We start from the raw sequence: 16,390 nt of genomic DNA, 5'->3' as shown, positions 1-16,390 counted from the left end.
AATCAACGATTTTTAAAAGGCAACATTAGCAGAGCCCTGGTCATTTCAAGCAACGCGGAGACATTATGCATATATGGGTTCCCAATCCGACCATTTTTATGAAGTGGTAAGTTTATTGTCTGTGACTGTGACCCTCATAAAACTAATATTTTACAAATCTGCATTACATAAACTAACTAAACTAACTGAATTTGTTAAAGTAAGTCATTTGGTGACTTCTAAGTCATTAAACTAAGTCTTACTTTTACTGGAGTAAAGAGTTGAATCAGTACGTCTGCTTTTACTAGAGTCTTTTTTACACAAGTATCTAGTAGAACAAGCTTGTACTTTTTAATCATAGTGCGTTGTGTTAACTGATCGGCTGTGTTGTGTTTTACCGGCGCACAGCACGCGAACACATACCTGTGCATGTTTTATGAGAGTAAACTGTCCATATGCTTTTGCGCAACGTATATGTCGGAGAGTACACTTGGGTTTGAGGTAATGTGAGTGCGGGCCAGCAGGGGACAGGGGAGGGGGAGGGGGAGGGGGAGGGGGGACATTCGTGCTTCTTCACGGTACGGAAAAACTGGCCCTAGTGTGAGTGCGCCTTCAGTCAAGCGTAAAAAACTGTTTTAAGATAGATTCTTGTTATGCAACGTAAATGAAATAAGATGTAAAACAGGTGTATGAAAACACACCTTATGTCAGAGAAGCAGAAGTTAGTTAGATGATTGCTTTCATGTCAATCGGTAATCTTCTTAATACCAATATGGTATGGAGAGGCCCTGTGCCTGATTTGCCCTTGGCCCCAAAATCACTAAATCCCCCTCTGATCCAACCTCTTTTCTTCATTCACCCTTCATACACTCACTCCACAGCACTCATGTGTTTGTTACCCTCTAGCCAAGTGGTGCCATCTTCCAGGAGCTGTGTTTATTATTGAAATGTTGGAGGGGTTTTCTGTTGCAGAGGTAATATATCATCACATAAAACAGGCGCTGGTTTGTGAGAGGCCCACCGCCTCACTGTTTCCACGTCTTGAGGAAATTAGGAAAATTGAAGCTTTTGATTGTTTAAAGTCTTTAAATGTGTTTTTTGGTATCGAGTTCCGAGTCACACAGAGGCTTTTTTGACTTTGGGCGACATGTTGCAGCTAATGCAGGTTAACTCGTTGGATTCGTCCAATTTTAAAGAGGAGCTGGCAGTCTGGTCGCAGCATGTGTTTCTGTTTGTCCTCACACAAGATATCTATACTCAGTTCAGTGTTTGCGTCATGTTTTTGCAGGTTTTTGCACGTTCTTACTCCGGTTCTCACGATATAGCTTCCATGTGCACCATAAAGTCTTAATGAAGAGACACAAGACTGCATTGTTTGAGTGCAGCCTCTGGCACCAACTGACCTTAATCATAACCAACACAGACCTCTGACTATTAACCATCCAGATATACACTTTGGCTCGTTCTAATCAAGATCAGATATGAGCAGCTTTAGGATCCTGGAAAACAAAAACTGAGACGTTGAACTGAGAAAGAGGAGTTGCTTTCAGGGATATCAAACATCAATATGGTTTAGATGCCAACAAAAATGTCAAATACCAGGTCAGAACTGGACTCTTGTTTAACTTTTCTTTAATTAAACCTAAGTGGCAGCTGCTTGTGTTTAGAGAACAGTGAACAGTTGAAGTTTAAGGCAACAACAAACGATTATATTAATTATTAATTAATCAGTTGATTCTGATTTTGTATATAAAAACCGTCACATTGGAGAAAATGCCCAGTTTATTTTGCCAGAACACACAGCCAAAGATATTCAAGTTACAAAGATGAAATGAAGAAAAGCAGCAAACTTTGTTAAGTGTAATCGGCCTCATTGGCTGTTACAATACATTGATAATGAACACCTTTTATATTTAACTCATCCACAAATCCAATGTATTCAAAGTTCGCCAATATCTGTAAATGATCTATCTATATATTCATTGTCTCTGTTTGTTTTACTTGACATTTGAACTTGGTTTCTGGTTTTCTTGTCTCTAGTTGAAAGCATCCTGGATATCCTGAACCAGCCTGTGAGCGGCATCGAGGATCCGCTGTTCACCTTCCCCCAGATCACCGACCTTTCACAGCTGACCACCGAAGAGACCGACTCCCCCGATGCGTCTCCCATCAACCTGCCTCCAACCATCAGCTTTGTAAATGGAAAGCATGAGGTACGCTGGATTATTTTACTATTGTTACATTTATTGTCATAGTTTCTACCAGCTATGATAACCAACTACTCACCAAAGTAAACTGAGATCTGGGAACACCCAAAGACTGTATAAAAGAAATGGACGTAACATCCGTGACGTCACCCATTGGTTTGTGGACAACTGCTCGGAAGCCAACAGTTTCAAATCTGGGCAGCGCCATCTTGAAAATTTCAGGTGCATGCTGGGAAAAATAAAAACACTGATTCTACTTATATGGGCATGAGGCGGGGCCATGGGCGGAGCGGGGAGGTTGCTATGGTTGCGAGGGCTGGATCTCGAGGACATTGGTCAATCAACCTGTCAATCAGGACGTAGCCACGCCCCTAATGCATACCCTGCTTTATCGTCACATATAAAATCAGGGAGGCCAAAATGTCCCAAATGAACATCATACTGCATTGAAGAAGGCTTTAAACTAGCGATTGAGACCATAAACACATTTTGAAAACGTTTACTGAGGTTAGAAATCAAGTGAGAAGTTGGTGAATTCTCCATTGACTTGTATAGAGACGGTCGCCCCCTGGTGGCCTTTTGATAGAATGCAGCTCTAAGTTACTTCCATGTTGGCCTCAATTCAGAGGACCAGAACTCCCCACCTGGGAACACCTCAATGAATCATCAGTACGAAAGATAAATAACTGCATTAGTAGATATCTGGTTCTTTGATAAAAAATCGAAGGTATAACATAAAAACTCCTGCAACTTCAACCAACTTAAATTTGGATTCTGCATCAATTTTGGACCAATTCAGTAACTATGGCACCATGTTTTTGTTCACAAATTCAGCGTCTCTGACTGACTTTTTCTCTTTAACAAACAGCAGCTGAGTCTTATGAGGGTATTTAGAGTTGTCCGCCAATATGAGAAAACAAGATTAGTCAGGAATGAAATAAAATATCACAATACTTAAACTGAAAAGAATTCATCTCTCCAAGCTAACAAACTTCATAACAGTCAATTAGAACATTTGTTAACGTTGCACAGTTGCTCATGTGACAATAATCTTGCACAGTTCATTCAAAAGTTATAAGATTGCATATAATGTTAACAGTGAGGATACTGATTAACAAATGATTTACAGTGGAATTAGCAGAGATTCCTGGTTTGCAACTTTTTTCGTAGCAAACAGTAAAACCAACTCCTCTTGTTTGCTTGTGTTACTTTTACAAAGTCTGTAAAGTAGGAAAAGAAATAATGCATTTTTTAAAGGATATACAGATACAAATTAAAGTCAGGGTGCTGCATACTTTTGTTTAGAGTTCAGGTTCTGAATCCCAGATGACAGAGCGGCAATGCAACTGTTATCACACTGATCTCAAATTAACAGACCCAAACAAAATCTGCTGACTTTCTGCTAAGTTTTCAGCAGTGACCAGAATGATTTAAGATAATAAAGATTGTTTTCAGTGAGTCAGAGCTCAACCACATTGTTCTGGGAATGAAAACAAAACCCTTGCCCTCTGATAGCAAAACACATCTCTCTTCTAATCTCTCTGCATATCGCTCCGTTAGCTACTATCGCTCACATAGTAGTGATATGTTATGAGCAAACGTGAAAATATTTGATAGGAAATAGCATATAATGGCGTATAATAAGAGATAAATAAGGAATTAACACAGGGACACAGGATTAAAAGTGGGGAAAAGTCATTTTCATTTCACTGGGTTTTAACACTTTGAGTTTTACAAGCAGCATCTTTATTGGTGGAAAATCTGCAGAAAATCTCCGAAAGTGTGATCGAAATTCGTTGAGCACAGATTCCGTGTTGGCGCAAATGAGCTGCAAACATGTTTTCAGTTTGCTTATAAAACACCAAAAAAATGGCAGCAAAATCAATCGGTTTTAAAAATGTGGCAGCTGAAGATCAGACTTCTTGAAGATATGACGTTGTAATAAACCCAATTTACCCTTAAAAGGAAAGTTTCAGATTCTCTTCCCCCAATGTCAGGAGGACTCATAGTTTTTAGATGTTCAGTTTTCAAGTATTCCTCAGTCCTCTCATCTTTAACCCTATAAAGCCTGAACCATCAAATTATTGCCAGAAAATTGAAATTCTTTGTAACTAGAGTTTATTGGACCTTGGACCCAATTTATTTTTCATAGCATGATTTTTTTAAACACATGAAAACATATTGAATACAACTTTTTTAAGGTCCTGCATAAAGCTCATAACACCATTTAAACCTCTTTTTTATGCATGATTATAATATATAATGCATAAGATTGATACACACATTTTCAACAGGAATTTACCATAAAATAAGATACTAAATATTTAGTAATTCAACATTGCATTGGTTTAACTTTGTACTACATGTATCTGATTGTATATATATTGTATATCAGGTTTTCAGGAATTAAATATGACACAGTGATGATTTAAAGGTCTCTAAAACTCGTAATCAATATGATACACTTGGTGGTACGGGGTTAAATACAAGGTTTTATCTATCAACCTTTCTTTTTTATAATATTGTTAGTTTAAAATATAGCAGGTGTACTTTATCACTTCCAAATAAAGTGACAGGTAGCAGTGAAATATTGTTCCTGGTCCAAAGTACATTGTATTTTGGTTATTTGGACTGGAGTCAATCTGTTGATTATGTATTTTTCTGTTTATTCATCTACCTAATTTTCTGATCCATCCAGGTGACATTAGAGCCAAAGCTGCTGCCAGAAGAAGTCCGGGGGGATCAGTTTGAGACAGCCACTCCTGTTCTGGTAGAAGATGTGGTAGAAGATGTGGGGACTGAAGAGGAGACCGAGACTTCTTTTGATTACAGTGTCATAGAAGTCCACATTGAGGAGACAACAACTCCAAAGGAAAGCCATGACACGATCACTCGTCCTGCAGATACCTACCCAGACATAGTTACAGACCAAACTCATGATGGTCAAACAGCAACAAGAACCACCAGCACATTCCCATATACATCTCCTGAGTCATCACCAGCATCCACCACATCATCAGGCCCAGTCTTCCCTGGTGTCTCCAAGCCTGTCGCTGGTGCGGTCATCTATGACTACACTGAAGGCTCTTCTGAGGATGTTTCACCCACCACAGCTGACGGCTATGAGTTGGGTGTGATGACTGATGAGACAGAAATTGGGTGGACAGAGCCTCCTACTTTTATCCCAGACACAAAGATACATGAAACCACCACCACCACACAGACCCAGGTAGAAGACTTTGAAGGGTCTGCTTCTGGTGAAGATGAGGCATCAGGGCAAGATGTTTACCCACCTGAAACGCCACGGTTAACCAGCACGCTACCCCCAATTTATTCCACAGTTCATCCACAGGAGCCTCAAACTTCAGTGGGAAGTGAAGGACACCCAGAAGCCCCAATGATTTCACCGGTTGACACCATCACAGAAGCAGGTTCAGGTGCAGAGCAGCTGTCTGGGGAGGGGGAGGTTTCTGAAGAAAAGGACAGTCTTGTTACCATTTTACCAGATGTGGCAGCTGTGACTTCTGGAAACCAAACCACACTCACCACAGAGTTTAAGGACTTCAGCACTTCAGAACCTAGCACAGTAAAAACCACCACACACCCCTTCTTTGCCTCCACAGACGATAAGAAACATCCAGCTCTTACCACAGAGTTTAAGGACTTAACGTCAGAAGGTAGCACAGGAAAAACCACCACACACCCCTTCTATGGTTCCACAGACGATAAGAAGCATCCCGCTTTTACCACCAAGCCTGCGACCACAACCACAACCCTACCCCCTGATGACCAAACCACAAAGCCCACCGATTCTAACGAAGGCCAGATGGAGCAGACCACCACAAGCTCCACAAAGCATGTTAGTCGGCAAGGGTTTTCCACCACATCACCCCTGTACACATTCGACCACAGCAGCAAGTCCGTCCCCCAGTGGGCGCTGGTCCCTGACCCAGCTGCCACCCCTCTCCCAGAGGAGGTGGAAGGAGTTTTTGAGGACTATGATGAAGAAATTGTGCCTCATCTGGTGGAGTCAAAGCCTCCGTCACCCGACAAGACTTCCACCACAGAGAGACCACCGACCGGCACGGACCCTTCCTATTCTGTGGTGGCCAGCACTGTGAATATCAGAGGTACATGAAGTCCACTGTTAATGGTTTTATTCTTTAGAGCAGAGGTGTCAAACTCATTTTCATTCAAGGGCCACAAACAGCTTAATTTGATCTCATGTGGGCCGGATCATTAATAAGAAGGAAGGAAAAGAAGGAAGGCAGAAAGAGAGGAAGGACAAATGAAAGGAAGGTGGGAAGGAAAGACAGGTGGAAGGAAGGAAAGAATAAAAGTGAGGAAGGAAGAAAGAAAAGGAAAAAAGGAAATGTTGGAAAAGAAGACAGGAGAAGGAAAGATGAAAGGGAGGAAGGTATGAAGGAAGGAAGGAAGGAAAGGTTGGAAAAGAAGACAGGAAGGAAAGATGAAAGGGAGGAAGGAATGAAGGAAGGAAAGATGGAAGGGAGGAAGGAAGGAAAGATGAAAGGGAAGAAGGAAGGATGGAAGAGAGGAAGGAAGGAAAGATGAAAGGGAGGAAGGAATGAAGGAAGGAAGGATTGGAAGGAAAGATGAAAGGGGGGAAGGAATGAAGGAAGGGAGCAAGGACAGATGGATGGAAGGAAGGAAAGAAGGAAGGACGGAAAAAGGGCAGGAAGGAAAGTGGGCCGAAATGGACCCCTTGGCGGGCTGGTTCTGGCCCACGGGCCGCATGTTTGACACCCTTGCTTTAGATATTTGTAGGTAAATGGTGTAAACTAGGGTTAGAACAATAGTTTTCATTATCAGTTAATCTGCTATTGTCTATAAAGTGTCTGAATATAATTAAAAGTGCCCAGAATAATTTCTTTTGTCAGATTAACAACCCAAAACCCAAATATATTAAGTTTAAAATATATAAACATGTATGTTAATGGGGTGGACCAAATATTAGGAACACTACCACCATCCACTACAACCTCAATGATAAAAAAAATAAAGTAGATGTATCACCTTTCTGACAATAAACTGCATAAATGTGGCAGAGCTGTTGAGTTGCATTAGATTGCACAGATGTTCCTAATAAAGGGCTCGCTGAGTGTATAGGACTTATAAAAGCTTTAAATCCTCAGATTTAAGAAACAGCTGTCATTGGAAGGTTTTATAAGCTATACCTAGAAGGTTAAAAAATGTCTCTAGCTGATTGTTGGGTCTTAAATCTGCACTTTATGGCTTCATATACAGTTTGATGTCATGCTATAAGACTGAGGCTAAAGCTAACGCTAACGGGTCACAGGCAAAAACGTTAGCATCTTCACCAAGTAGAAGTTGTTCTTAGAGGGAGGGAGGGAGGAAGGGAAGGAAAGGAATGAGGAAGGAAGGAAGGAGGGAGGGAGGGAGGGAGGGAGGGAAAGGAATGAGGAAGGAAGGAAGGAGGGAAGAAGGAAAGGAAGGAGGGAGGGAGGGAAGGAAGGAAAGGAATGAGGAAGGAAGGAAGAAAGGGAGGGAGAGAGGGAAGGAAGGAAGGAAGGAAAGGAAGGAGAGAGGGGGGAAGGAAGGAGGGAGGGGAGGAAAGGAAGGAGGGAGGGAGGGAGGAAGGAAGAAAGGGAGGAAAAGAAAGAGGGAGGGAGAGAGGGAAGGATGGAAGGAAGGAAAGGAAGGAGAGAGGGAGGAAGGAAGGAAGGAGAGAGGGAGGGAGGGAGGGAAGGAAGGAAGGAATGAAGGAAAGAAAGGAGGGAGGGAGGAAGGAAGTTAGAAAGAATAAAACATGTATTTAAATGTTGAAATGTGTTGTAACATAACCCTAAGAGATGCAGACAGATGTGCTTGATAGATGTAGCTACTTCTATTTCCTGTGGCTTGGAGGAAACATTCATTCCTACTTAGATAGAAATCTGTTTAGTTAGCATTCTCACATTTTCAGCCGACATTAGAGCAGATAAATAAACAGTTTAATCCATTAGCTCTCATGTTTATGGTTTCAGAAAGCCAGAAAAAACAGTCACCACCCTCCAACGTCTTCTCATTCAGAGTATTTTCTCAAACTATGAGAAATAGGTTCGGTTGACTCTGTAATCACTGAGGGGTTTTTTTTATTAGATTTTTGACAGAAAATTGGTAGGAGGGGGGAGAGAAGGAAGGAAGGAATGAAGGGAGGATAGTAGGGGGGAGGAAAGAAAGAGAGAAGGTGGGAGGGAGGAAAGAAGGAAAGAGGGAAGGAAGGGAGGATGGTAGGGGGGAGGAAAGAAAGAGAGAAGGTGGGAGGGAGGAAAGAGGGAAGGAAGGGAGGATGGTAGGGGGAGGAAAGAAAGAGATAAGGAGGGAGGAAGGAAAGGAAGGGGGAAGAAAGGAAGGGAGGGAGGGAGGACAGAAGGAAGGAAGGTAGGAAAGGAGGAAGAAGGGAGGAACAAGGAAGGAAAGGAAGGAGGGAGGGAGGAGGAACAAGGAAGGAAAGGAGGAAGGAAGGGAGGAACAAGGAATGAAAGGAGAAAGAACAAAGGAAGGGAGAAAGAAGGAAGGAAAGGAGGCAGGAAGGGAGGATGGTAGGGGGGAGGGAGGAAAGGAAGGGAGGAAGGAAAGGAGAAAGAAAGGAGGGAGGGAGGAAGAAGGAAGGAAAGGAAGGGAGGAAGGAAGGTAGGAGGGGGGAGGGAAGGAAAGAAAGAGATAGGGAGGGAGGAAAGAAGGAAGGAGGGAAGGAAGGAAGGGAGGAGGGAGGGAGGGAGGACAGAAGGAATGAAGGGAAGATAGTAGGGGGGAGGAAAGAAAGAGAGAAGGTGGGAGGGAGGAAAGGAAGGAAAGAGGGAAGGAAGGGAGGATGGTAGGGGGGAGGAAAGAAAGAGATAAGGAGGGAGGGAGGAAAGGAAGAGAGGAAGGAAGGAAGGAGTGAAGGAAGGAAGGAAGGAGGGAGGAAGGAAGGAGGGAGGGAGGGAGGGAGGGAGGGAAGGAAAGGAATGAGGAAGGAAGGAAGGAAGGAGGGAGGGGAGGAAAGGAAGGAGGGAGGGAGGGAGGTAAGGAAGGAAAGGAGGGAGGAAGGAAAGTAGGAGAGGGGGGGGGAAGGAAGTATAGTAGGGGGGAGGAAAGAAAGAGATAAGGAGGGAGGGAGGGAGGAAAGAAGGACAGAAGGAAGGAAGGAAGGCAGGGGGAGGGAGGAAAGAAGGACAGAAGAAAGGAAGGACAGATGGAAGGAAGGAAAGGAGGAAAGAAGGAACAGTCAAAACAGTCAGGGGTCAATTTGACCCAGGAGGACAACACGAAGGTTAAATAGTTTACTGTCAAACACTTTCCTTACTCCAACAAACACATTATCTATTTCATCCATCGTCTTTTCTCAGTCTGAGTAAAATCACTGAGCTTCTAATCGGTTTTCATCGTCTGCTTCGTGTCCTGTGTGTAGATCTGCTGCCGTGTACGACCAACACCTGTCAGCACGGAGGCTCCTGCTACAAGAAAGGAGCCGAAAACATCTGCGTGTGTGCACCTGGATTCACCGGTCCTAACTGTGACACAGGTACACACACACACACACACACACACACACACACACACACACACACTTCTTCTTCTTGGCCTCATACTGACAGACGGGTCATGTGCAGTAATAATGATAATGATAATAAATGAGGCTTGTGTTGTGTGTCTGCAGATGTCGATGAGTGCCAGTCGAACCCGTGTCTGAATGGAGCCACCTGTCTGGATGGAGTCAACTCCTTCACCTGTCTCTGCCTGCCGAGCTACTCCGGAGAGCTCTGTGAACAAGGTCAGCTGCGTCTGAGTGGACATGTGGAAATAAAGATAGTACTGTCTGCAGTCTGTGGCAGTCTGATAGTTAAAGGATAATTGAGGTTTATTATTTTTGTTGTTTTGGTCTTTATTCATATAATAACATTTTACTAACTGAAGTAAATGTTGTTGAGTTGGAAAAGGAAAAGAGGAAAGGAGGGAGGAAGAACGAAGGAAAGGAGGGATGGAGGGAGGGAGGGAGGGAGGGAGGAAAGAAGGAAGGAAGGAAGGGAGGTAGGAAGGAGGGAGGGAGGAAAGAAGGAAGGAGGGAAGGAAAGAAGGACAGAAGGAAGGGAGGAAGAAGGATGGAAAGGAGGAAGAAGGATGGAAGGGAGGAAAGAGGGAGGAGGGAAGGAAGGATGGAAGGGAGGAAGAAGGAAGGAAAGGAGGGATCGAGGGAAGAAGGAAGGAAGGTGGGAAAGAAAGGAGGGATGGAGGGAGGAAGGAAGGAAGGAAGGAGGGATGGAGGGATGGAGGGAGGGAGGGAGGAAGAAGGAAGAAGGGAAGGAAAGAAGGACAGAAGGAAGGGAGGAAGAAGGATGGAAAGGAGGAAGAAGGATGGAAGGATGGAAGGGAGGAAGGAGGAAGGAAGGATGGAAAGGGTCTGGATGGAGTCAACTCCTTCACCTGTCTCTGCCTGCCGAGCTACTCCGGAGAGCTCTGTGAACAAGGTCAGCTGCGTCTGAGTGGACATGTCTGCAGTCTCTGGCAGTCTGATAGTTAAAGGATAATTGAAGTTTATTATTTTTGTTGTTTTGGTCTTTATTCATATAATAATATTTTACTAACTGAAGTAAATGTTGTTGAGTTGGAAAAGGAAAAGAGGAAAGGAGGGAGGAAGAACAAAGGAAAGGAGAGATGGAGGGAGGAAGGAAGGAGGGAGAGAGGGAGGAAAGAAGGAGGGAAGGACAGAAGGAAGGGAGGAAGGGAGGGAGAAAGAAGGAAGGAAAGGAGGGAGGAAGAAGGAGGGAAAGGAGGGATGAAGGAAGGAAGGGAGGGAGGAAGGGAGGGAGAAAGAAGGAAGGAAAGGAGGGAGGAAGAAGGAGGGATGAAGGAAGGAAGGGAGGGAGGGAGGAAAGGAGGAAGAAGGAAGGAAGGAAGGGAGGTAGGAGGGAGAAAGAAGGAAGGAAAGGAAGGATGGAAGGGAAAAAGAAGGAAGGAAGGAAGGGAGGTAGGAGGGAGGAGGGAAGGAAAGATGGAAGGGAGGAAGAAGGAAGGAAAGGAGGGATCGAGGGAAGAAGGAAGGAAGGTGGGAAAGAAAGGAGGGATGGAGGGAGGGAGGAAGGAAAGGAGGGATGGAGGGAGGAAGGAAGGAAGGAAGGAGGGATGGAGGGAAGGAGGGAGGGAGGAAGGAATGAAGGAAGGAAAGGGGGGATGGAAGGAGGGAAGGAAGGAAGGGAGGTAGGAAGGAGGGAGGGAGGAAAGAAGGAAGGAGGGAAGGAAAGAAGGACAGAAGGAAGGGAGGAAGAAGGATGGAAAGGAGGAAGAAGGATGGAAGGATGGAAGGGAGGAAGGAAGGAGGAGGGAAGGAAGGATGGAAGGGAGGAAGAAGGAAGGAAAGGAGGGATCGAGGGAAGAAGGAAGGAAGGTGGGAAAGAAAGGAGGGATGGAGGGAGGGAGGAAGGAAAGGAGGGATGGAGGGAGGAAGGAAGGAAGGAAGGAGCTACTCCGGAGAGCTCTGTGAACAAGGTCAGCTGCGTCTGAGTGGACATGTGGAAATAAAGATAGTACTGTCTGCAGTCTCTGGCAGTCTGATAGTTAAAGGATAATTGAGGTTTATTATTTTTGTTGTTTTGGTCTTTATTCATATAATAACATTTTACTAACTGAAGTAAATGTTGTTGAGTTAGAAAGTTGGAAGTTAGAATTAGTGTTGCACCTGTTGTCCTCGAGTGAATGAAGGAAAGGAGGAAGGGAGGAAGAAAGAAGGAAAGGAGGGAGGAAGGAGGGAGGAAGGAGGGATAGAGGGAGGAAGAAAAGGAGGAAGGAAGGGAGGAAGGAGGGAGGGAGGGAAGGAAAGAAGGGAGGAAAGGAAAGGAGGAAGGGAGGGAGGAAGAAGGAAGGAAAGGAGGGATGGAGGGAGGGAGGAAGGAAAGGAGGGATGGGAGGGAGAAAGAAGGAAGGAATGGAGGGAGGAAAGAAGGGAGAAAAAAGGAAGGAAAGGAGGGATGGAGGGAGGAAGGAAGGAAAGGAGGGATGGAGGGAGGAAGGAAGGAAGGAAGGAAGGAAGGAGGGAGGGAAGGAAGGGAGGAAGGAAAGAGGGAGGGAATGAAGGGATGTGTGAGGGCAGCAGTGTAAAATAGCCATAGCCCTACTGGCCCTGCAGTCGTCTCTATGGCAACAAGCCTCTATAGCACCACATATATTATGAAGACGTGTGGATACATTTTTCTGGGGAGCTTTTACTTCCTCTAATACTCGTTCCTCTCGTCATGTTCATTTCTAAAAGCTCCCAAAACAAACACCGTATCCGGTTTATCGTCTGCAGCCAAAGATACTCACTAAACCTGGACACTGTTATCCCCATGTCAGCTTTCAAGGAATCTATCATGGACACTCTCTCTTACTGATACATGCAGCTGTTTCCCAACCCACTGAACCCCCCCCCACTGAACCCCCCACCCCCCACTGAACCCCCCCCCCCTAATCCCTCAGCCTCATCTGTCTACTTTTATTACTGAAATTACGCAAAAGCTACAAAAAAAAAACTCTCCTGAAATATCACATTGATGTAAGTATTCAGGCCTTTTTGTTGACTAGTGCTGTCAAACGATTAATTTTTTTTTTTTTTTAGAACTTGTTTATTATTTTCATTCATCAAGTGCAGTCACACAGTCTGTCACAAAGATATTACAGTAAGATGCCACAGGTAAGTCTACCGAAGGGTTAACAGTCCATAGATATCTTCCACCCTAATCATAATGTAAGGCAAGATGTTTATCCTAGCAGTATCACCTACCTACATATTACATTTGGTTTCACATTGCAGATGACCATTGTCTTTTAAAAACAAAAAAAAACAAAAACAAAAATAATATTAAAATAAACAAATTAATAAAATACTAATAACAGAAGAGAGCGAGACAGAACATAGGGAGATATAAATAAATAATAATATTCTGCATATCATTCATATCAAGTGAAAATGTAAGACAATGGGTGACCATTTATTTAGGAATACATCTGCTTTCAGTTGTAACAATGCTGTTGTATGCTCCATGTTGTAAACGTCCTGGATTCTATCCCTCCATTGTGTAATTGTTGGAGGGTGAGGCTTCAGCCACGAGGCTGTGATTACTTTATTCGCTATTAAAAGAAGGACTCTCAGCAAATATGCTTGGCTATGCTCTTCAAGATCAGCAGGCAGTACCCCCAGCACAAAGTATGATGGTTCAAGAGGTAAATCTATACAGAGACATTTTCTTATTTCTTCTTGTACATGTTGCCAGTAGTCTAATACCTTTGGGCAGTCCCAAAATATATGCGTGTGGTCTCCCACCAGGCCACAACCTCTCCAGCAACAATCTAAGGTGTTGCTCCATTTTGATGTTACAGATGGAGTTCTAAAGTATCTCATTTTAATTTTCCATCCAAATTCCTTCCAGTTTGGACTGCTGGTTGCCCTATGTCCTTGACTACATGACATCTCCCACTGCTCATCTGTGATTATTGTATTCATTTCTAGTTCCCATTTTTGTTTAATATCTAGGTTATTTTCTTTAAGCTCTTCCTGCAATATCTTGTAAATATGTGATATAAACTTTGTCTTCACTATTCCTTTAGTTATTGATATAAAGAAATGTTCTATTTTTGTTGGCAGGGAGCAGAGTGCCTCCCATTCCTGGTGCTTTTGTAAATAGTGCCTAATTTGTAAATACCTAAAAAAGTCCTGTCTTGGTAAATCATATTTCTCTTTAAGCTGTTCGAATGATTTTAGGACTGGACCGTCAAACAGCTGATCCAAAACCACCAAACCCCTCTCCTTCCATTTTAGGAATCCCTTGTCCAGCCTAGCCGGAGAGAACTCACAATTGTTTGCTATCATGTTAGCTCTGGAGATGGTCATAGGAAGTTGTAGTTTTTTCCTCACAATTGACCATATTTTTAAGGTATTTTTACTCCATACATTAACAATCTTCTTTTTCCCCCATATATCTTGGTTTAAGAATGGAATTGAATTTAATGGCAAATTTGGGCATTCACTCTGCTCCATTCCAACCCAAACAGTGTCCGTGTCTTGGGATATCCAAGCAACCATTGATCTGAGTTGGGCTGCCCAATAGTATTTTTTCAGGTTAGTCAAGTCCAGGCCTCCATTGTCTTTTGGACAGAGTAGTCTTTTAAATTTAAGTCTGGGTCGCTTGCTTTGCCAAATAAACCGAGACAGCCATTTATCCAATATAGTAAAGGTGGAAGCAGGAACATAGATAGGTAATGATTGAAAGAGAAAAAGCAGCCTAGGTAAAATGTTCATTCTTATAGTTTCTATTCTGCCTATCAGGGATAGTGGTAAGATTTCCCATCTTGTAAGGTCTGCTTTTATGTGGTCCATCAATTTCCCATAGTTGGCTTTAAATAATTTTGATAGGTCCGCTGTTATAATAATTCCCAGATATCTAAACTCTTGCGACCAGCGGAAATTAAGCCTTCCTGACAATTGAACTGGCCAATGTCCAACTAACATCATTGCCTCTGATTTTGATTGGTTGATTTGGTAACCAGAGAGTTCTCCATATTTCTTTAAGGTGTCTATCAGTGCAGGAACAGAGAGGACTGGATCACTTATATAAGTGAGGATATCGTCTGCATAAAGAGAAATCTTGTGCTCCTTACTACCCATGTCCATAATGCCCTTTATTTCCTCATTTTGTCTTATAGACGCTGCCAGGGGTTCAATGTTTATAGCAAAGAGCAGGGGGCTAAGGCAGTCCCCTTGCCTCACCCCCCTTTGTAGATCAAAAAATTCAGAACAGCATCCATTTACTCTGACACGTGATTTTGGATTTCTGTAGATAACCCTGACCCAATTTACAAACTCTGGGTGGAATCCCATGAAGAGTAGCGTTCTGTACAAAAAGTCCCACTTTACAGTGTCAAATGCTTTCTGTGCGTCAAAACTTATTAACATTGATGTTTGCTTGTTTCTTTTAGCACAAGTAATGATGTTCAGAGTTCTCCTTATATTGTTGGCACCTTGCCTGTTAGGGATGAACCCTGTTTGGTCTGGGTTAATCAAAGTAGTAATGTGTCTCTGAACTCTATGTGCTAAAATACTTGTCAATAATTTTTGATCATTGCATATCAAGCTAATGGGTCTGTATCCCTCACAGAGTGTTGGGTCTTTCCCCTCTTTATGAATCACGGATATAATGGCCTGTGACCATGTGTCCGGAGGGTTGTTCTGAGATAAGGAGTATCTAAATACCTTAGTTAGTATGGGCGCTAAGTCATTTATGAAGCATTTATAGAATTCTCCCGGAAGTCCATCGACTCCTGGAGATTTGTTGCTTTTTAATCTTTTTATGGCATCTTTTATTTCTGTTTCTGTAATTGGTGTTATCATCTGTTTTGAGACTTCCTCCGATAATGTGGGGAGATTTAAACCGGTGAGGAAGTTTTCAGTATCTTCTCCTAATGTTTGTAACGATTAATTTTTTAATCGAGATTAATCGCATAGTTTCCATAGTTAATTGCGATTAATGGCGTTTTGAATGTCATGTTTAAAATCCTGTTATTTTCCATTTGAAGGCAGTTTTAAGCCCATAATGTAAAGCATTTCTTACCAGAGTGTCTTAACTGGGAATCAATCACGGCTCTGCTGCGACTCCCACACTCCAAAATGGTCCTTTGGTGGAGCTGAGGCTGGCTTGGCTGCACCTGGGTGTTTAGCGTGGAGGTGCTAACTCAAACTCCACGTACTCCGGTGGTAGTTAAACTCCGTTTGACACAGGTTGCATTTTACTTTTGACTTGTCAACTGAAGCGTCTGGAAGTGTTTTAAAGTTAAACAAGCCGTTCAAAAGTCCAGTAGCTCTCTTACTTTCCATCAGCGCGGTAGGTTTACTGCAGGAGGCCACTTCAAAGCATAGCGCTACAGCTAGAGGAGCCGTCTACGGGGGAGTAGAAGGGACAAAAAGGCTTGACACATTAAAATGAGATTTTAAAAAAATTAACACGTGGGTAGAGCCGCCCCATGTGTAGAGGCTACAGTCCTCGCTGCAGCTCCTAACCCCCAGTTCGAATCCCGCACTGAGCGGTCTTATCCTGCATGTCATTCCCTCCTCTCTCTGCCTCCTGTTTCCTGTCTATCTCTACTAACCTGTACGTTAAAGGCACAAAAGCCCGAAAAAATATACTTAAAAAAAAAAAATGAACGCGTTATGGATTGCATTAATCTAATTGTGA

At 43.2% G+C, this 16,390-nt stretch overlaps 1 protein-coding gene across 1 annotated transcript in view; it reads left to right on the top strand.

Moving 5' to 3' along the window:
• The window catches only part of LOC128380123 (versican core protein-like), a 66,425-nt gene that overhangs the window by 22,566 nt on the left and 27,469 nt on the right, over positions 1-16,390 (top strand). The window contains 2 exon segments of the mRNA XM_053339822.1: positions 9,601-9,714; positions 9,850-9,963. Coding sequence (XP_053195797.1) covers positions 9,601-9,714; positions 9,850-9,963 — 228 coding nt within the window.

The sequence above is a fragment of the Scomber japonicus genome, chromosome 19 (assembly GCF_027409825.1).
Source record: "Scomber japonicus isolate fScoJap1 chromosome 19, fScoJap1.pri, whole genome shotgun sequence".
In the NCBI taxonomy this organism is placed as follows: Eukaryota; Metazoa; Chordata; class Actinopteri; order Scombriformes; family Scombridae; genus Scomber; species Scomber japonicus.
Note: the sequence above shows the minus strand (reverse complement) of the source record. Positions and strands in the feature narration are given on the sequence as shown.